Source organism: Enhydra lutris, unplaced genomic scaffold, assembly GCF_002288905.1.
Source record: "Enhydra lutris kenyoni isolate GAN:26980312 unplaced genomic scaffold, ASM228890v2 scaffoldscaffold7, whole genome shotgun sequence".
In the NCBI taxonomy this organism is placed as follows: Eukaryota; Metazoa; Chordata; class Mammalia; order Carnivora; family Mustelidae; genus Enhydra; species Enhydra lutris.
Window position 1 is genome coordinate 36,641,622 of NW_019154091.1, and position 22,678 is coordinate 36,664,299.

Below are 22,678 nucleotides of genomic sequence, written 5' to 3' on the forward strand. Positions count from 1 at the left end.
GCAGAAACAGTGAGAAGTTCTTATTGCGTCCCGTCAGGAAGCACACATATTTATTTGTCCATTGTTGATGCCATTGACTTTGTTCACATGCTTAATGTGATATCTATCAGACTTCACTGTAAAGTTTCTCTTTCCCTTTGTAATTAATTAATATTTTGTGGACAATAACAAAGATGGCTTTAACATTCCCTTCAGCTTGATTAAATTTTAGACAAGCTTTGTTCTTCCTATCTTATGAGTCCCTGACTCCTCATTTTTAGACTGTTTACTTTAGGAAATTTGTAATTGGAAATTCTGTGTCTGCTTCTTTGAGATGTAAATCTTTCAAAGAGCTTTTTAAAGGCTTTACAACCCAGAAGTGCCTATCTTAAGGACCAGAGAGTCATTCCTTCGAAATGTAACTAACCATCAAGAAAAGTGGCACCTCTATTTCTTAGTTTCTGTGGGAAGGTAGGAAGCTAACTTCAGTGGGCACCTAGATCCCAAGTTGTAAAACAAACATTACAGGTACAGAGCAAAAGCTCCGTGTCAGGCTCCTTGCTTGGCTGGGAGCCTGCTGCTCCTCCCTCTCTCCTGCTGTGCTCTCTCTCTCAAATAAATAAAATCTTTAAAAAAGAGAAAGAACCAAATGTTAGAAGCATTTTCTTTAAAATGTGAAATTAATTAAAAAACAAGAGTCGTAAAACTCTCTCCTATCATGAAGACCCGCAAAAGATGGCAAACACATATGGTTTTTGTATGATGCCCTCCCCCCAGCTCTGCAAAACACTGCTGTCCTCTGTTTCAGCAGATTTTCATTCTCTAGAATAATGTAAACAATTACACTTCCATATAAAAAAGTAACAATTTTAAAAAATAATAAAATTACATAGTTGGGATAGCATAAACTTCAGATACATTTAATAGGGACACATATAATAAATAACATGACTTATTAGAAAAACTATAAATCATACAAGATGATAAACACCAATACAACATATATATTATAAATTAATAAAAAATAATATTTTAAATATAGCACTCTCCAAATTGACCTATAGATCCTGGGAAATTAATTACAGGCATTTTCTAAAATTGATATAGAAAAAAAAAAGATCCAGGCAACTTGAAAAGAAAAAAAAATAAGTCAAAGTAAGTTATTTTGACAATTATCAAGATGCATTATCAAGTTCAAACATTAAAGTAGTGAAGTGTTGAAAATTAAATTATACAGAGGGAAAGAAAAAAAGGATGACAAAATTCAGGTATCCATGTCAGTTAGTGCATTTTCCGCCTACAAATCCATTTTCTTTCTGTGTAGCATCTAGCCGTTGCTGCACCATCATCGTCTAAGTAAGCACATTTTTCACTTCCTCTCACAGGAAACCTATGATAAAGGGATTAAACACCATGTAAGAAAAAAATCCTGTGATTTCTCGCTTGCCCAATGACCCCATTAAAAAAAAAAAATCTTTCCAGCGTCCTGAAAAGTGTGCTGTGGCACAGTGATCTCTTGTTAAGGGGCAAATACCTGTACCAAATTAGACCATAAAAGTTTCTCTTTCAAGAATTTATACCTGTTAAACTGACATTAAGAGAGTTATGTGTAATCAGCAGAACTACCAGTTTATATGAACCAATAGTTCTCAACACAAGGTGATTTTTGCTTTGTGTTCCCTACTCCACCCTCCAATGCACACATACACAAGTGACACTTGGCAACATCTGGAGACATTCTGGATTTTCATAAGTGGAGAGGGGGAACTCTCTAATAGGCAGAAGCAAGAGATGCTGCTAACATTCTAAAATGAACAAGACAGAACTCCCTCCCCACAGCAAAGAATTATTCAGCTTAAAATGTCAGTAGTGTTGCTGTTGAGAAATTCTAATATAAACTAAGTGGCTAAATGGCTGGTGGTCACCATTTAGGGTGGTTATGTGGAGGTCATATGTGCAGTAAATTTTGCAAAATGGAAGCTATGAAGCCCAGATAAAAATCAAGTTAAAATGAACAGGAAGTTTAACTTGAACTGTAAAAGGTGTCAGCAAATAGGTAGCATGAAGTTTGAAGAATAAATACAAATTGGAGAATATAGGCTAAAATCAGGCATATGTTTCTTGGAATTTTTTTTTTTTTTTTGGTCTGTGTTTATGAATCACTGGTCTTTATTTTCAAAATAACCAGCAAAGATCTTCCTTCTTATATCTTGATTTCCAACCTCCCTGGTTGATTCTTAGAACTAATCTTAATACATGATAAAATTTTCCCTATCTCATTTTTCCAACACACACCCAAACCTTGGGCTCTAGAGAAAGGCAGCTAATGCAAAGTTTCTGGAGAAGGCTGTGCTGTCTAAATTTAAATAATCCCCCAAAGAAAGAAACTCACCATTTGTTAAATATGGTTCCATTTACCCATCGTCCTGTTTGATTTTCTGTCATCTCCAGCCCAATCCATTGATCAGAAGTGCATTTGTATCGCTTAAGAAATCCCTTCAGAGACAAAATAAATTTCATATGTTTTTAAGTTTTTGCTACAACCTATTGCGTCCCCCTTGCTTTGCAGGTTTTGAGGGGCAAGGCAACAAATGTTCAACTCCCACTTCACCAGAAAATAGCTATGGGATTTTGAAAAAGCATTTCACCCTCTGACCCTCAGTTTTCTTACTTGTAAACAAAGATGTGAGGTAAGTTTTCTTTAAGATAGTTTTTGATTCCAAATTGATAAATACTCAATATGGAAATCTATTCTTCCAGGATTTTAATATTGTAAACGCCTGGAAAACCAAAGGTTGCAACTGACTTCCTACACAGCCTTTCTAATCATCGGATATTTATTATAATGTTTCCACTTCACAGTAAATACTAGTATATTGATTTCAATATTATATTTTACTTCATATTCTCTCCTAAAAGTATTGCATGGACACATGCACATACACATATACACACACACACACCCTTCATATATCCAATTCTTTTAGAATTTAATTCTCAAATTTTATTTTTCAGTCAAAAATTTCTATTTCTAAAGAAATAGATCATTCAGGAGAAAAATCCTGAAAAATTCAGGAGAAAGATCATTCAGGAGAAAAATAGAACTTTATCCTCATATTTCTCCTTTTCTCCTTATTCATTCAATGTTGAAATTTCTTGCTGCCTTGGAACCTTTTCAACCATACTGTTATATACAGAAAGTCATTGAGTCTATTATGCCACTTAATAGCTGGGAAACCACAAACTTGATATTGTATCATTCCATGTTTCAATTTTATGATAAATATAAAGGATACAGTTCACAACACTATGGTCCATTCCTGTCTATAACAGTGACACTAGTAATAACCTTTGACATTTTAATATACCATTTTCTGCAGAATTTAATAAATTTATTTGAAAAAAATTAACTCATTGAGCTAACCTTTGGGTTTGTAAAAGAACAGATTAGTCAAACACTGTGTCTGAATTCACAGAGTTTCATTTATAGTGAAGAAACTAATGTAAACATAGGGTTAGAAAATATCTTCCTGGATAAGGAGAAGAATGTCACTATAATAAATACAAAGTGAAATTTTAGTTTACAAGAAAGAAGTATCTGAATCTTTATAAGGCAATTGCATATCTGGTATGCTTTAAGAGGTGTATCTGGAAGGGAAGAATAGGATATTCCCTAATAAAAACAGAGGATAAGGAAGAAGAGGACAATTCATATTCTAGGCTTAGGAAAGAGCTTACTTGAAGGCAAAAAAAAAAAAAACGTGAGAAAGTATAAATGTATTGACAATCACAGTATGTATGTTATTGGATAATTGCAAAAATCAGATGAGTTTCAGTAGTTGTGGTCTTAGTGACATGGAACAGGGATAGGCATTTCCAAAAGCCTCTCCTAGGAAAAATGTTAATTATTATTTGCTCACTAAAAGAATACCCATGTGGTTTCTTATAAAAGATGCAAGATAACTTTACATAGGTGGAAATAAATATGAAAAATATTTCATGAAACAAGCTGTATTTCATTTTAACTAAGGAAAACATTTTGTAATTTAAGTAAACAAATATGATATTTTAATTAAACCATTTTAAATAAACAGTCCTTTATTTTTTATCACTCTTCACAGATAACTTTACTTCATTTTGTTACTTAAATTTTCCCCAGATTATATAGTAAATATAGGCATCTATGACCTTCAAAATATATCAGGAAATTGTAAGATCAAAGTCTCTTTTCTTGATCCAAAGAGTACAATCATTTTTATCTGCTATGTTTAATAATGTCTCTTAAGTTCAAAACTAATTATTTTGGTATGCTCTGATCTTTGTGTTCTATGATATTCACTATTTTTGTCAGCTTTTGCTGACAAGAGTCTTATAAATGAAGATTTTTAAAATATTTTACCTTAACTCTTTACCTCTCAAAAATTTTACTAGCACTCAATATTTTTCCATCTTGTCTAAATTAGCAAATTTAGACATTTTCCCCCAAGAGGAACTGTAAAGGACAATTTAAGAATTTCTTAGAATGTTCATTGCAAAAATCTTGCAAAAGTTAACAATGAAACCACTGACTACATACAGAAGATCTGATAACTCAAGTTTGCATCTTACTTGTTGATTTGCTGTGTCTTACTCTTAACATACCTAGTTTTTAAATTTATTTGGATTTCTATACCTTTTTTGCAACCAAAATAGTTGTTTTCTTGCACTGGTCTATAGATTGCCCCCATCCAGTTCACATCCACTTAAATTTGAACCAACCTTCATGTAGATTGCCTAAATATATTTTATTGACCACAGAATTAAGAGAATTCTCTTTTAACTATTTTAAATGCTGTGTTGTGCTGCTTAACATTTTAACACTTCTTAACTGCAAATTATTCAAGTTATCTTACCTCTTATATTGATCCTTTACCTAATTTTTAAAATTTGAGCATAGATGATGTACAATATTACATTAGTTTCGGGTGTACAACATAGTGTTTCAACAAATTTATGCATTACAGCATACTCATCACAAGTGTAGATACCATCTGTCACCATACAAGGCTATTACAATATCATTGATTGTTCCCTATGCTGTGCCTTTTTCCCCCATGACTTATTCATTCTATAACTGGAAATCTGCACCTCTGTCAACCACCAGTTTGTTCTCTGTATTTCCAGGTCTGATTCTGCTTTTTGTTTGTTTATTCATTTTTTTTTTTTTGAGACCATACATGAGTAAACCATATCTTGACCCTTAACTTTTAAAGAGACTAGACAGAAGTAAAAACATATGCTTATTGTGGAATATATAATTAACAATAACAATCATAAATGATTGAGGGAAAGAACAAATTTCACAAGTGCAGAAGCATGTAGTTGCACAATCCTCTGTTAAAGTTCTAGGAGATTTCCTTTATTCATAGGATTTTTGCCATGTAAATCAATACTTATTTTAAAATGGGCCATTAAGCTTTTAATTTGTACCTGCCTTTATGGTATAGCAAATGCAATAATTTCAAATAAGACATAGTGTGTGTTCAGTGGAAGCTCACGCTTCAGTCTAAGAAGACTTTCAGTTACATACCTATTCTTTACTGGTAGTGAGTGCTCTGATGGAAGCTGTGATGGGATCTCAGAGAGAGCAAAGCAAGACTGAGAAGTCAGAGGAAGTTTCCTCAAAGGGGGTAGATTGGAGAATCCCATCCTTCCTAAAACAGTTGTTTTCCTGCAGTACTGACTTTTAAAAGGATTCCAAATAATACCAAGTTCTTTGATTTATACTAAAATACAAAAATATCTGTCAAGTCTACTCCTTGATATAAGCCTTACACTATTCAAACCAAACATAACCAAGTTTTGCAACTGTATCTCACATGGCAAGCTCTAAAAATCTCTGGCATAGACAGGCATCTGTGAAAAAAATTTTAAAATCATAATATCATTTGAATATTTCCAATGCCTCTACTGAAGAAATTGCATAAGAATTGTGTATCAAATTACCATTTCCTCATCAGTGTCAATCATAGTTAGGTCAGCATGTTGAGTGACACAGTTGTGTCTACTTGAATTCCAATCTTGTTGTTCTTCAGAGAAATAATAACATTTGTTTTGGAAACCAATCCAATCATCTGGGCAGGAATCCTGAGTACTCTTACATACTAAACCTGGAAATGAGACAAACACATTTATTAAAGGCCAGTAGAAATAATATGTCACTGTATTTTGAGATCAATGGGGAAAGACAAGATTGTGATGTAAGATTTTGACTATGACCAGAATTGCATGTCTGTCATGCAATAAATTGAAAGACAAATTTCATGTTATGTTAAAAGACAGCAGTTCAGGATTTGATAGGACACTGATATTCTTTTCAACCCAAACCCCAGTGGTCCATCATCCATCATTGGGCTACCAGTGTGATTTTTACTTGAGTTAAGTCACCTATACCACTTTTGGGTAAGTGAAATATAACAAAATCCTAGCATTATCTGGGGGTAAAAAAGTACTAATTTATGTTAGGCTGTTATAATCTAGAACACATGTTTTAGTTTCTAAGGAAACAATGAAGAGAATAAAATGGAATATATAATTAACAATATGTGTGTTTGATTGGTTATTGTCAGCTAGGTACCACCATCATTGTATGGCTCTGAGTTAGCCACTGAAAAGAACCCACATGAGATTTTGAAGGTGGAAGTAAAGCAGAAAATTTTATTCTTATAGACCTAGGGCATAGGAAATTCACAGGCCTTTAATGAGTTTGCTCTTCGTAGTCTTGGCAGCTTGATGTCTTTTTAGACTTTAATCTTTAGGTTCTCCAAACTCATTAGTGCTTTAAGCCAAAATCATTAGTGACTATTTCTCCTCCAGCTACACAGCTTTCAGACCATCACTCCTCAGCTCCTTCCACAGTCATGTTATTCCTAATTCCCATATTAAAGTCCTATTCTTGTAACATTTTCAGTGTCTGTTTTCCTGAAGGCACCCAGAATGAATCAGTTCTGGGTACCAAAAGTGGGTCTAAAGGAGCAAAACCTTAAGGATGAGCTATGGTATTGATTGTCCACATGATTCACTTTAAAGGCATTGATTCAAACACCAGTCATAAATGGGATGCTGGTGATACATGATATATGAACATAAGACAAATTATCACCTATAGTAAACCTGATGCCAAGTACCTATAGAAGGTAAAGCCTTTAACATCCTTTTCTTTTTCTTTTTTTCTTTCTGAAAAAAAAGATTTTATTTATTTATTTGACAGAGCAAGAGAGGGAACACAAGCAGGGGGAGTGGGAGAGGGATAAGCAGGCTTCCCACTGAACAGGCAGCCAGATTCAGGGGCTCAAACCCAGGACCCTGGGATCATGACCTGAACAGATGCTTAATGACTGAGCCACCCAGGAGCCCCACCTTTTTCTTTTCTTTGTCTTTTTTTAAAATTTAATTCCAGTTAGTTAACATACATTGTTATACTAGTTTCAGGTGTAAATATTGTGATTCACCACTTCCATACATCCCCCTGTGCTCATCACAAGTGCCCTCCTTCATCCTCATCATCTATTTAACCCATCTCCCACCTCCCTCCCCTCTGATAATCATCAGTTTGTTAGTGGGGTGTCTGGGTGGCTCATCTGTTAAGCATTTGCCTTCAGCTCAGGTCATGATCCCAGGGTCCTGGGATTGAGCCCCACATTGGGCTCCCTGCTCATGGGGAAGCCTGCTTCTCCCTCTCCCATTGTTTGTATTCTCTCTCTTGCTGTTTTTCTGTCAAATAAATAAAATCTTAAAAAAAATCATCAGTTTGTTCTCTATAATTAAGTTTGTTTCCTGATTTGTCTCACTTTTTTTCTCCTTTGCTTGTTTTGTTTCTTAAATTCTACATGTGAGTGAAATCATATGGTATTTGTCTATCTCTGACTGACTTATTTCACTTAGCATTATACTCTCTAGCTCCATCCACCTCATTACAAACGGTGAGATTTCGTTCTTTGTCATGCCAAATTATATTCCACTGTAAATATACATCACATCTCTTTTACCCAGTCGTCTACTGATGGACTCATGGGCGACTTCCATACCTTGGTTATTATATATAATGCTGCTATAAACATAAGGGTGCATGTACCACTTTGAATTAATGTTTTCATATTCCTTGGGTAAATAGCCAGGAGTGTGACTGCTGGATCATAAGGTAGTTTGATTTTTAAATTTTTAAGGAACCTCCATACTGTTTTCCAAGGTGGCTGCATTGTTTGCATTTCCAGCAACAATGCATGAATATTCCTTTCTCTCCACATCCTCACCAACACCTGTTGTTTCTTGTGTTGTGGATTTTAGCCATTCTGACAGGTGTGAGGGCATATCTCATTATAGTTTTGATTTATACTTCCTTGATAGGTGATACTGAACGTCTTTTTTTTTTTTTTTTTTTTTTTGACAGACAGAGATCACAAGTAGGCAGAGAGGCAGGCTGAGAGAGAGAGAGGAGGAAGCAGGCTCCCTGCAGAGCAGAGAGCCCGATGTGGGGCTCGATCCCAGGACCCTGGGATCCTGACCTGAGCCGAAGGCAGAGGCTTAACCCACTGAGCCACCCAGGTGCCCCCTGAACGTCTTTTTATGTGTGTGTTGGCTATATGTGTGTCTTCTTTGGAGAAATGTCTGTTCATGTCTTCTGCCCATTTTTAAATTGGATTATTTGTCTTTTGGGTGTTGAGTTTTATAAGTTCTTTATATATTTTGGAGACTAACTCTTAATGGAATATGTCATTTGCAAAATATCTTGTCTCATTCCATAGTTTGCCTTTTAGTTTTGTTATTTTCCTCACTGTGCAGATGCTTTTTATTTTGATGTAGTTTAACACCTCTTTCTTTTTTTTTTTTTAAAGATTTTATTTATTCATTTGAGACAGAGAGATACAGAGAGAGAGAGAGAGCATGAGCAGGGGGAGAGGCGGAGGGAGAAAGAGAAGCAGACTCCATGCTGAGTGTGGAGCCCTGATGTGGGGCTCAATCTCACGACTCAAGATCACGACCTGAGCTGAAACCAAGAGTTGGCTGCTCAACTGAGTGAGCCAGCCAAGTGCCCCTAAAAGTACCATGCTTAATGGAGAAATATTTAAAAACTTCCTCATGGATTTAAGAATGAGGTAATGATACAACCCTAACTATTTTTCTTCAACCCTGTACTGGAAGTTCAAGCCAGTAAAAGAAGGCAATACACTGAAAGGTATAAAGATTTCGAAAGAATAAATAAAAACATTTCTATTTGCTGATAATCTGAATGTTTACATAAACTTCCAGATGAAGACTGATAGTTATTTAAATTAATTATCAATATAAAACACACATTAACAAATTTAGAAGAAAGGAAATCTTTCTTTCAGATCACAATGGAGTTAATCACATTAATCACAATGGAATTTCTGCATTTAGATCACACTGCAATTAAACCAGAAGTCAATAACAGAAAGATAGCTGAAAGATTTCCCAAACCATGTTGATAAAACAACACAGATCTAAATAGCACATGGACCAAAGAAGAAATCTCAAGAGAAATTTTAAAATGTTTTGAACTGAAGAAAAATACACAACTTATCAAAACTTGTGGGATGCAGCAAAAGCAATGCTTACAGGAAAATATATGGTATTGAAAACATACTTTAGAAAAGAAAAAGATCTGAGGCACCTGGGTGGCTCAGTGGGTTAAGCTTCTGCCTTCGGCTCAGGTCATGATCTCAGGGTCCTGGGATTGAGCCCCACATCGGGCTCTCTGATCAGCAGGGAGCCTGTTTCCCCCTCTCTCTCTGTCTGCATCTCTGCCTACTTGTGATCTCTCTCTCCCTCTGTCAAATGATTAAATAAAATTAAAAAAAAAAGAAAAGAAAAAGATCTAAAATCAATCACCTAAGTTTTCATCTTAAAAAACTAATAAAAGACAACTAAACCCAAGTAAACAGAGGAGAAGAAATAATAAGAAATACAACAAAAATCAATGAAATAAAAGTAGGAAATTAACAAAGAAAATTTAAAAAATCAAAAGTTTGTTCTTTGAGGAAAAATAAAATCAGCTAACTTCTACCCAGGTTAACTATGCCAAAAAAAAAAAAAAAGAGAGAGAGAGGAAGGACGCAGATTAATAATATCAGAAATGAAAGAGAAGACATCATTACGGATCAATGGAAATCAAAATATAATAAAGAAATACTATGAATAACTTAATGACCCAATATTTGCTAACCTAAATGAAATGGACCAACTCCTTGAATAACACAATCTTCCAAAACTCAAATGAGAAGAAACAATATGAATAGGCCTATATCTATTAAATAAATTGAATGAATAATTAGTAATATCTCAAAACTTCTGTTCACCAGACCCAGATGGATTCACTGGTGAATTCTACCAAACATTTAAGGAAGAAATTATACCAGTCCTCTACAATCTTTTTCAGAGGATAGAAGTAGATAGAATACTTCCTAACTGAATCTATGAGGCAAGCATTACCCTAATACCAAAACCAGACAAAGATAAGAAAAGGAAACTTTTCTTACATATATCTCATGAACATAGACACAAAAATCCTCAACAAAATATTAACAAATTCAATCCAACAATATATAAAAAGAGGTATATACCTTGACAAAGTGGGATTTATCTCAGATCTGTAAAGCTGGTTCAGCATTTGAAAATCAATTAATGTCATATATCATATCAACAGGCTAAAAAAGAAAAGTGACATGATTCACGATCATATGAGTAAAAGCATTTGACAAAAAACTAACGTTTGCGACACAAACTCCCAATAATCTAGGAAGAGAAGGGGCACTTCCTCAACTTGATAAAGACTATTTACAGGGGTGCCTGGGTGGCTCAGTGGGTTAAAGCCTCTCCTTTTGGCTCAGGTCATGATCCCAGGGTCCTGGGATCAAACTCAACACCGGGTTCTCTGCTCAGCAAGGATCCTGCTTACCCCACTCCACCTCTGCCTGCCTCTCTGCCTACTTGTGATCTCTGTCAAATAGATAAATAAAATATTTTTTAAAAAAGACTATTTACAAAAATACCCTACAGATAATATAATACTTAATGGTGAGAAACTGGAGGCTTCCCTACTGAAATGAGCTTTCCCTTCTCACCACTACTTTTTATTATCATACTAAAAGTTCCATGTAATGCAAGAATGCAAGATAAGAAAATGACAGGCCTACGTATTGGAAAGGAGAGATGTTCAGAGATGACATGGTCATTCTATAGAAAATCTGAAAAAAAAAAAAAACTAAAAAAACAAAACAAAACCCAATTCCTTTGTTCAGAAATGACATGATCACTTCTGTAGAAAATCTGAAAGAAGTAAAAAAAAAAAAAAAACACAAAAAAACCCCAAAATACAATTCCTTGAACTAATAAATAATCATGACAAGTTTGGGGGATACAGGTTAACATGCAAAAGTCAATTGTTTTCCCTTGTACCAGAAATAAAGATGTGTAATTTGAAATTAAAAATAAAATAATGACTTACATTAGAACCCTCCAAAATTGAATACTTACATATAAATCTAATAAAATATATACTATATTATCTATCTAAGGAAAAGTACAAAATTCTGATGAACAAAATCAAAGAACAAAACACTTTTTAGAGATACATTTTATGTTCATAATTAGGAAGACACAATATTGTCAACATGTTAGTTCTTTCCCAACTTGAGCTAAAGATCTGTTGAAATTCCAATCAAATTCTAGTCAGGTTATCTACGAATACCAACAAATTAATTCTAGCATTTATATTGAGAAGCAAAATGTAAAGAATAACCAACTCAATTTGGAAGAAGAACAAAATTGGGGGACTAACACTACCCAACATCAAGACTTGCTATAAAACTACAGTAATCTCTACATATGTAGATAGATACAATGTGTAGTATCGATGAAAGAATAGACAAATAAACCAATGTAATAGAGAAGGAAGATCAAAGATAGGTTTACATAAATGTAGTCACCTGAACTTGAACAAAGGAGCAAAGACAATATAATGGAGCTAAGATAGTCTTTTCAACTAATGGTGCTAAAACAACTAGACATTCACATACAAAAAAATGAATCTAAACACAGACTTTCCATCCTTCATAAAAATTAACTCAAAACATATCAAAGACCTAAATGTAAACACAAAACTAAAAAAATTCTGTAAGATTTCATAGGAGCAAACCTTAATGACCATGGCTATGGTGATGATTTTTTAGATACAACGCCAAAGTCACAGCCTATGAAAGCAATAATTGATAAGCTGTACTTCATTACATTTTTTTAAAGATTTTATTTATTTATTTGACAGACAGAGATCACAAATAGGCAGAGAGGCAGGCAGAGAGAGAGGAAGGGAAGCAGTCTCCCTGCTGAGCAGAGAGCCTGATGCAGGGCTCAATCCCAGGACCCTGGGATCATGACCTGAGCTGAAGGCAGAGGCTTTAACCCACTGAGCCACCCAGGGGCCCAAAAATGTGCAACACTTCACGAATTTGCATATCATCCTTGCACAGGGGCCATACTAATCTTCTCTGTATTGTTCCAATTTTAGTATATGTGCTGCCGAAGCGAGCACTACTTTTTATTTTTAATTAAAAAGTTTTTAATTGTGGCAAAAAGCACATAATGTTAAATTAACCATCTTAACCAGTTCTAAGTACAGTTGAACAGTGTTGAGTTTATTTACATTGTTGTGCAACCAATCTCCAGAAGTTTTTTAACTTTCTAAACTGAAATTCTGTATCCATTCAATAGCAGCACCCTGATACCTAGTTCCCACCCCTCAGCCCCTGGCAATTACCATTTCCTTTCTGTCTCTGTGAGTTTGACTACTCTAGGTACCTCATGTAAGTGGAATCACTCAGTATTTATCCTTTTTGTGATTGGCTTATTTGACTTAGTGTAATCCCCTCCAGGGTCAGCCATATTGAGGCATAGAGCAGGATTTCCTTGCACTTCATTAAAATTAAACATTTTTGCTCTGTGAAAAACAATGTCAAGAAAATGAGAAGACAAACCACAGACTGGGAGAAAATACTTACAAAAGACTTATCTGATGAAGGACTATTATCCAAACATATAAAGAACACTTAAAATTCAACAATGAGAAAAGAAACAACCTAAAACCTGAACAGACACCTCAGCAAAGATATATAGATGGCAAATAAATATAAGAAAATATGCTCCACATCGTATGTCATCAGGAAAATGCAAATGTAAACAACAACGGGATACTACACACCTGCTAGAAAGGCCAAAATCCAGGACACTGACAATACCAAATGCTGGAGACGATGTGGAGCAACAGGAACTTCCATTCATTGCCGGTGGGAATGCAAAATGGTAAGGCACTTAGAAATATAGTTTGGAGGTTTCCCACCAAACTAAACACTCTTACCATACAATCCAGCAATTGCACTCTTTGGTATTTACCCAAAGGAGATGAAAACTTTTGTCCACACAAAAACCTAGACATGGTTTTTAAGCAACCAAGATGGCCTTCAGTAAGTGCGTAGATAAATAAGCTGTGATACATTCGACAGTGGAATATTATTCAGCGCAAACAAAAACCTCTCGAACCATAAGACACAGAGGATCCTTAGATACATGTTACTAAGTGAAAAAAGCCCATCTGAAAAGATTATATACTCTATGATTCTAACTGTATGACATTCTGGAAAAGTCAAAACAATGGAGACAGTAAAAAGATTAGTGATTGCCAGTGGCTGGAATTTGAGAAGAGATGAATATGTGGGGCATAGAAGATTTGGAGGGCAGTGAAGATGCTCTGTAGGATACCAGAATGAAGGATAGATGTCATTATACATTTTTCAAAATTCAGAATGCACAAAACCAGGAATGACCTGTAAAGTAAACTATGTACTTTTCAATAAATTGCTTCAGATCAGAAGACTGTTAATGAAGAAAAGCACATTTGACATTATACCCAAACACTTATAACAATCAATTTCAAAAGTGTTATAGTTCTGGATGTGAAATTAATAGAAATATAATGAATGCTACAATGGAAACTCTAGAGTAATATCTTCATGCATGTGGAGTACAGCAAATTTCCTAAAAAGAATGTAAAACATAATAAAAATGGAGAAAAAAATTTAAAAAATTCAAACTATCTAAAAATTAAGAACTTCCCTTCATTGAAAAACATTACAGAAAATAAATGTAAACTTCAGAAAGATTTTTAGTATACTTATATTTAAATAGCAGAAGATATTTACAATAGAAATGCAAAACATTTTTATTGATTATATTAAAGAATGCCTACGAATCTAACAAAAAACAAAGAGCTAACTCAAGTATTTGAATATACCCATCACAAAATACTGTAACTAAGTGAGCTAAGTTCAATACGACAAGGAGCTTAACAGTGTTGGTCATCAAGAAAATGTCAATTAAATTCACTATAAGGTAAGAGCGCACATTCATCAGAATGGCAAAAATGGGTAAAACTGACAACAAAGTGTTGACCAGTATGTTAAACAACCAATATGTCATAAACTTTGGGCTGGGTTGTTTACAATCTATGGAATTATTTACTAAAGTTGACATATATATACTGCATGGTTTAATAATTTTTCTCGTAAGTGTATCCCAAATCATACCCACTATTCACTAAAAGTCTAAAAACATAAGGATGTTCAAACAGCATAATCTGCAGTAGTAAAAACGTGGCACTATCCAAATGTCCATCATGAGTAGAATGACTAATAAAGTAATATATAGCATGAGATATTCTACAGCGAGGATCTGTAAACTACAGGCTGAGGCCAAAATCAGAGTAAAATGCAAAATGATTTTACAATTTAAAATCATCAATAAAATAACAAATAATAGAAAATCAAAAACAATTAAAAGAGGAGTAACATTTTGTGACACATGAAAATATTCAAATTTTCATGTTTAACTACAGTGAAACACAGCAAGCACAATTGTTTACATATCATGTGTGGCTCTTTTTTCACTACAAATGCAGAATGGAGTACTTGCAACACAAATTGTATGGCTAACAAAGATATATTTATTTAATATCTGGCTCTTTGCATAAAAATTTTTCCAACCCCTTTCAAAAATGACTCAATGAAATTTTGCTACCGGTTATAACATGGAAGAATCACACAAACATGATGTGGAACAAAACAACAAGATGCAAAGAATAAGTAAGAATTGTATGATCTTATTTATGGAAAAATTTTTAAATGGGCAAAACTAAACTATTCAATAGAAATCAAAATAGAGATTGCCATTGGTATGGGAATGATGGTGGAACGTGACATTATCAGGGTGAATGATTTTGTCTTAATCATTTTTGCATCTCCCAATGCTTTACATAGGTCATGTAATTCATAATAATCCATTCATTGATACTCATTAAATAGATCATGGATAATGGGGAAAGAGTGAGAAAAATAAGAAAAGATCATTCAATAGAGGCCATAGAAAAGTAAAAAATAATAAGTAAAGAAATAAAAAATGTAATTTACTCACCTATTCCAATAATTACAATATTAATGAGAGTGAAAGATATTGCAAGCAAAATACATATGAGAATCTTCTTATAGCTTAAGGCCTGAAAAAAATTAATTTTAGGAACAGGTAAAAGAAAGATTAAATTTGCATTCATAACCATAACTAACAAACTCCTTTTAGCAATTTATTCCACTATTTCATCAGATAACACAAACCTACCATTTCTGTTTGTTATATGGAAAAAAAAAACTTGCTTCTTTTTGGAAATTTCTCAGTTTATCCTTACATTCAATCTAGTGTTACCATTGACCTTACTGTCATAGTCCAAGGAATCAAATATGTATAATTCTTTAGGGTAGAATTTCTTAAGATCTGGAGCCACTCCCAGGCCTTCAATATCCTTCTTCTATGGTACAATATCAGCACATCTTAACACTCCTTGAATATTTCTAAGATCATCTACTTTTTAACTAATGAAAACTTTATTTTAAAGGATAGGTAGCATAACATATTTGAAAGTTCACAAATAATCAATCCAAAGATTTGGAATTGAAATTTTTGCTGCAAATGATCAAAGGAACTTGAACAAGACACTACTTTTTTTTTTCCTGGCCTGGTATTCCTTCATCTACAAAGTCAGCAGAACAGAAAAATTAGTGCCCATTTGGGGAAAAAAATAGACATAAGTTTTTTTGAAATAAAACAATTTTTTTATGTGATTATAAACATCCTTACTGTAAAATTTATGATACTCTAAGATAGACAGTAAACTTATTGAGGGCATTTATCATTCCTATCTTTTTCCTGATGAAGAGCTATTCTTTTGTTGGATAAATGTTATTCCTTTGTGGATGTATGGAAGATATTAAATTTAAAACACATCTAAATTTCTACTCCTTCAACATTACCAGCATTATCATTTGGGTTAACATCCTTCCATCCATATATCTCTCTAATCCTTTTTTCACACATATAACCTTGCCTACAAATACACATGATTTTAAATCAGTACACTCATCAAGTACCCACTATTTTATATTCTAATGTTTTCAGTTAACAATTTGTTCTTCTCATATGTGGTTGACTGTTAAGAATGGCCCCCAGTTAATCATGGCCCCCGCTGTGTCCACCACTGTTTTGACACATGATCCTGTTCGATCCTGCTCCTCCTCCCATCAAGAGATATAATGTATTCCCCAACACTTGAATATGAACTGCCTTATGCCTTGCTTTAGCCAGGAGACTGTGGCAGATGTGATACTAAAACTTTAGAGCCCAAGTCTTAAGAGACTTTGTAATTCCTACTTTCACTCTTTTTGAGTCCCACACAACAGAGGAGACATGAGCCATTCCTATTGAATCTGTACTTATCCCTAAACCTTAGAACCATAAGCAATAGCCACTAAAATTTGGAGGTGGTTGTTCATTCAGAGAAATAGGTAAATTTACACATCATGTAGAAGAATAATTTGACATAAGAATTTGAATGATGGATTAAAAAAAAAGTCCTCTTCCAATGGGTATTTAGGCTTTTGAGTTTTAACCATAATTAGAATTATAGTTTAAATGTCTTGCATATTAGTCTAATTATCTTCTCAAGAAAAAAATCTCAAAAATAAATAAATTGGCATATATCGAATAGATATTCTTCCAAAAGTATGGTAGCAATCTACACTATCATGCACAACATATGAAAACATTCGTACTTATAAAAATTCATAATTGTTTAAAAGTACCATAAAGAGGGAGAGGGAATGCAGCTAGAGAAAACTAGCATTGTTTTTGAGCCACCAGATGGTTATTTCAGTTATGTCATAAATATAATTAGAAATCATGTCTAACCTGCGTGTTTCTGCCAAATTTCTGAAAAGTCCTATCTTTAGTTTTACGTTTCTTCTAACCATCTGGGATTTCAAAGCTACATAATAAATATGAACTACAGTGCTTCACTTGTGAGCCAGCATCGTGTTTATTTGATCATTCTTTGACAAATATTTACTAATCACCTACTATGTGTTAGTTTCCATAAATATAAAAATAAACAAAAGCTCTTCTGCTACTTATATTTGGTGGAGAAGACACAGTCACCTGAAAAAAAAATTTAAAATTACAGATTGCAACAAGAGTTGGAAGGCGATAAGCTGGGTGATTGATAAAGGCAAATAACCAGAAAAGATGGTGGGTGGGAGGTGGAATTCTGTGGAACTGACATTAAAACCAAACCTAAAATATGAGCAGTGGCCATTTATGTGAAATAAACCAGAGAAAGAATTTTAAGCAAAGAGAAGAGCAAGTTCAAGTGCCTTAAATCAGGAAAGAATGGAAAAGAACATGGCGAAGTAGAAGGAGTTTGATTCAGTCAAAAGTAGCAGGGAATACTGACTAGTTAGGAACAAAATGATGCTAAGCTTTAAACTTTGGGAAAGAACTTGACTTTCTTCAAAGTATAATGGGAAGCCACTGAATTGTTTTAGGTGGGTGTTTGGCACTGCCAAATTTATGCTTTTAAAAGTTCCTTGTGACTAGTGAGTGGAGAGGTCATTTAGGGAGCTATAACTCTAATTAAATCTAATTATGGGGATCTCGTAAACAAGATTGGTAGGGGTGGAGATAGAAAAATCAAGTGGAACACTTGGAGGGCACTGGTATCCTTGATAGAGTGCCTTCAGTCACACCGAATAAGGGTACACTGTTGGAATAAGGAAGTAAAATCAGCATTTCAGAGAAACTTGTGCTGTGTGTATTGAGGCAAGCAAAGAGGTAGTTAAAATGAGAGGAGTGGTTATCACGAGGTTCTTTTTTTAAACATTTAACACATAATGTTTCTTTTGTTCATTTGGGGGTGATTTAATATGGAAGGTATAGATTGCCAATACAGGCAAAAGAGGGAGAGAATAATTAAATTAAGAAGAAAAATTCTTGCACTGGCTACGGGGGATGTGGTCTGAAGTACAAAAGGAAGGGGTAGTCCTATGTAAGAGAAATGACACCTCCTCCAAAGCAGCAAAAGCCAAAAAGAGGAGAAACAAAACATACACCTGTCTTTTCAGCCTTTTGGTTCCGTATATGCCTTGGTTCCAAGCTTTAGTTCATGCTCTTTCTAGTGGGGTTTTAATCACTTTTCAAGTGTCACCATATTAATTGCTCTAATTCCCTATTAGTTTTCTTCAAATATCAGGTATCAAGAAAACAAGCACATTCCTCCTTTTTCTATAGCATCATTCAAGTCAATGTGTCGTTATGACATTCTATTTGTCTGTGAATTGGCAGTGTGAACAAAAGAACGTTATTGTTACAAATATTACAGGTCAAAATCTTGATCGAAATTTTATAGTGTATAACTTTATTTTCTTACTTCTTTTGACCCTATTAATCTCTTCATCCACTAAATAACATTCTCTCTCTCTTTTATATTTTTTTAATTTTAATTATTTTGAGAGAGAGGGAGCATGCAAGTGACAGGAGGGACAGGGATAGAACCTCAAGTAGACTCATTGCTCAGTGTGGAGCCTGACTCAAGGCTCATCCCAGGACCTTGAGATCAGGATGGGAGGATGTCAGACACTTAAAGGGCTGAATCCCCAGGCTCCCTCCCCTATCTCTTTTATCTCTTTTTTTTGAAATTAGAGAATATATGTGTGCTATGTTTTCAGAAGTTCTGGCATATAATAGTAATTAAATAAAAGAAAGCTTATGCTATTGTTTTTTCTTGTGTTATAGCTCTCCCATCTTTCCATATTTTAATTATTGTGTGTGGGGGGGAAGGAACATTAAGATCATTTACTGCAATATTAAGTGGAATTTTTTAAATGTAATATTTCTATTTATTATTTTAAGTAGGTAGTGAGCCTCTTTGTAATCCTTCCCTCCAGGATGATTGTTGAAAGAAAACCCAAAACTTCTTAGAATCAATGACCCTTCTTTAAAAAAAAAATAAGCTTATTAAAGGGATGATTCTAAGAATCGTGGAGGTGTTTTAAAAAGAGGAAATTGCCTCCAAAATCAACAAGAAGAAAGACGCGTACCTCCTGACAATGGGAGAAACGCTCGTTTGCATTACAGAAACAGAGAGTCCTTTCCATGGCAAAGTGGACAAGATATTAGATCATTTAATTCCGTGGTGCAGTTGAGAATGCTAGATCCTGTACACATACAACACCAGACTCAAAAAGATGCATCTGCCTTTGATGGGGCGAAGAAACAGTGTGGCTGTTGTTACAACTGTAGCACAGAAATAGCGGGACTAGAGCCAAAAGGCTAACTGATGTTGGGATGTATGTTTTCACAAATAATCAGAGAAAAGAGATGACTAAGACTCTCTCGATGTTTCGATGGCACAATAAAGCTAGGAAATGTCAGACAACCCGGAAGAACACCCTCCCCCACACTCTCAATATCACCAAACAGCAAAGATTAAATGTCCTGTTAGCTCAGTGGGATGCAGACTTGGAGTGACATTTAGTTTGACACAGGACACTAATGAATTGGACATTTACTGCATTTCTCATACGCAGGTACACATTTAAGCATGCGACATGTTCATTCTCTAATCGAAATCTAAACCTAGAATCTAAATCTAATCTAAACCTAAAATCTACTTTCTACATTCATATAAATAGCTTCCACTTTATAAGTTCCTTCTCTTTACCCCTATACTCAATGACCAACACTTGTACACTGCAAAATTATCCAAAAAACAAAAAGAACAGAATCTGTTTTTTTCCCACTGTGAATTTAGTAGTGAGAGATGAATTTCAAAGAAGTTGCTCAACCCTCATAATGTGTTCAACAAAGGAATGTAAAAACAGATAACATCCCTGGGTAGCAATAAAAGTCTATTTAATTAATAATGTAACTAAAATGGTTCTAAACTCATCCCTGTGATAATCTAGACAGCTAAGGATTCCAATTACTTTCCCTATAGAAAAGCTGACTCAAGTAATTTCTCTCCGTTTCTGGCTCTGATCTCTGTGCTCGATTCCGCAGCACATATACTAAAATTGACAATCATCTCCAAGGAGAGATAAGAGGAAAAACCCAGGGTGACCAATGAATTTAAAACTAAATAAAATACACTTTTCCCTACCTGACAGCTATGGGAAAAAAATCACAAATTACTAATAAGAAAAAATAATATAAAAGAAAATATTAAAAAATAAAATATTAAAAAATAAATTTTATCATGCACTAAATTAACTATTGCAATGGTGTTTATAAGTTCAAATTATATATCTATATATGCTACATATAATATTTACATATACATAATATTACTTAGTAAAGACTATATTTATGTAATATATATCATTTATTTATACATAAAATACATAAATTCATATTGTTGATCAATCTTTAGGGTAGAAATGAACATTGACTTTATGAGTGGCTAGAAAACATCCTTAAAAATTTGGTTCTGATATTTTCATGTTATTATCTAATATTTGATCACACTGTCCCAAAACCTTCTGATCTAACCTTAGACAGAATTATTAAATGGTCAAAAAATGAGGAATAAGTATCTATGCATTCTAATATGAACTGTAGTAACAAAAACTTTTAACTGTTGCATGCACTAATAAATTGAAAACAATTAAATGGCAAATGTCTAAAATTCACCAGAGTCCCTAAATCGATCATTGTATTTAATGCATTTTAACCTCTCTTCTTCACCATATTTTGATTAAGAAGACCCTTGTTGAAATAACTTTGAAAGATTTTTCTCCTTGATTTAGAATTTGGATCTTACATATTCTGAACTTGCTAGCTGGTAGGTCTAAAGCTACTAAGCTGTTTTCTAGTTTCTAGTGGTTTTTTTTTTTTTTAAGATTTTATTTATTTATTTGACAGACAGAGATCACAAGCAGGCAGAGAGGCAAGGAGAGAGAGAGGAAGGGAAGCAGGCTCCATGATGAGCAGAGAACCTGGTGCGGAGCTCCATCCCAGAACCCTGCATGACCTGAGCTGAAGGCAGAGGATTTAACCCACTGAGCCACCCAGGCACCCCGTCTAGTTTCTATTAATTTTAAAGTGCATTTTCTTTTCTTATCCTTCTTGAGGTTGACAGAAACATCTTCAAGACATTAGAATACTAATGATTCTTTAGATAAGAGGAAGATAGGGAGATAATCTTTCTGCTATTAAGTACCCCCAAAGTCTGGCTTATTTTGATTCCACTCACTGTCCATAAACAACCTTTTAAGACATTAGAAATATTGGCCAAATTTTTCATACTTTGTCTTCATTCTGGGCCTTGAATGAATATGCGGAGCAAATTTAACATCTTCTCCAGTATTCGTTTTATTAAATATTTAGTAAAAATGAAATTAAATCTTGAACAGTTTTAAGCTGTGGTTAACCCCTCTCCACTATCAGTTAAGATAATCTCCATTCATAAGACAAAATAGCCAATTCCAAATCTGAATTTTATTGCCGCAATTTTCATTTTATGGAGATGTTAATTCAAAAAAGGATTTTTCTGTTTGATGAAAAAAAAAAAAAAAACAACAAAACCTGTCCCATACCTTGGAAGGCTTTTAACATAATGTCATAATTTCCATCAATAACTTTCATTCTTAACAACTGTAAATGTCCTTACCTTGTTTTTTTTCATTGGTTCCTTGATTCCTGTGATCAGTCTGGGTAAGTATCAGGGGGCTTTGTGTCATCTTTTCCAAAACTTCTCTTAAAATTTGCAAATTAAATGTAAAAATGTTATTAGTCTCTTTAGAAGCAGCTTCAAACTAGAGTTACTCTACCTTAGAAAAACAGAATAATGTTAAGCAGTCTTTCTCAAAATGAAAGTAACTGCATCTGATTGAGTGAAACTATTGCCTAAACACAATTTCCTCCCCTAAAACAAAACAAAAAAAAATGTGCAGAAGAAAGAGGAAGTTCCCTAAAATATAAGAAATAACAAGCTTGTAGATTCTTATTTTCTCTATAGGGGATCCCCGTCGAACAACAACAAAAAAATATTGAAGAGGCTGTTTTATCGATTGTTTCAAGAGTAGTATATAACTATTGTCCTTCCAGGACCATAGGAGATAAGAACATTAATTAATTAAAAGTCATGATTTAAGATGTGTGTTTAGACATGTACTCAGACATAACAATCATGTTTAGAAAGACAATCTTAAAGGTGATGATATCAATAATGAGAAAGCTATGTTTCAAGCTGGCTACTGAAACAAGAATATAA

At 34.0% G+C, this 22,678-nt stretch overlaps 1 protein-coding gene across 1 annotated transcript; it reads right to left on the reverse strand.

Annotated features, from left to right (window-relative positions):
* Positions 1-625: 625 nt before the first annotated feature.
* Positions 626-22,262, reverse strand: LOC111142117 (C-type lectin domain family 2 member B). The gene is made up of 5 exons (XM_022495086.1): positions 22,076-22,262; positions 15,499-15,580; positions 5,965-6,128; positions 2,372-2,475; positions 626-1,369 (listed from the first exon to the last, which is right to left on the reverse strand). Exons 1-5 carry the CDS (start codon positions 22,088-22,090, stop codon positions 1,261-1,263), a joined length of 474 nt encoding a protein of 157 aa, XP_022350794.1. The 5' UTR covers positions 22,091-22,262; the 3' UTR covers positions 626-1,260.
* Between the last annotated feature and the right edge of the window lie 416 nt (positions 22,263-22,678).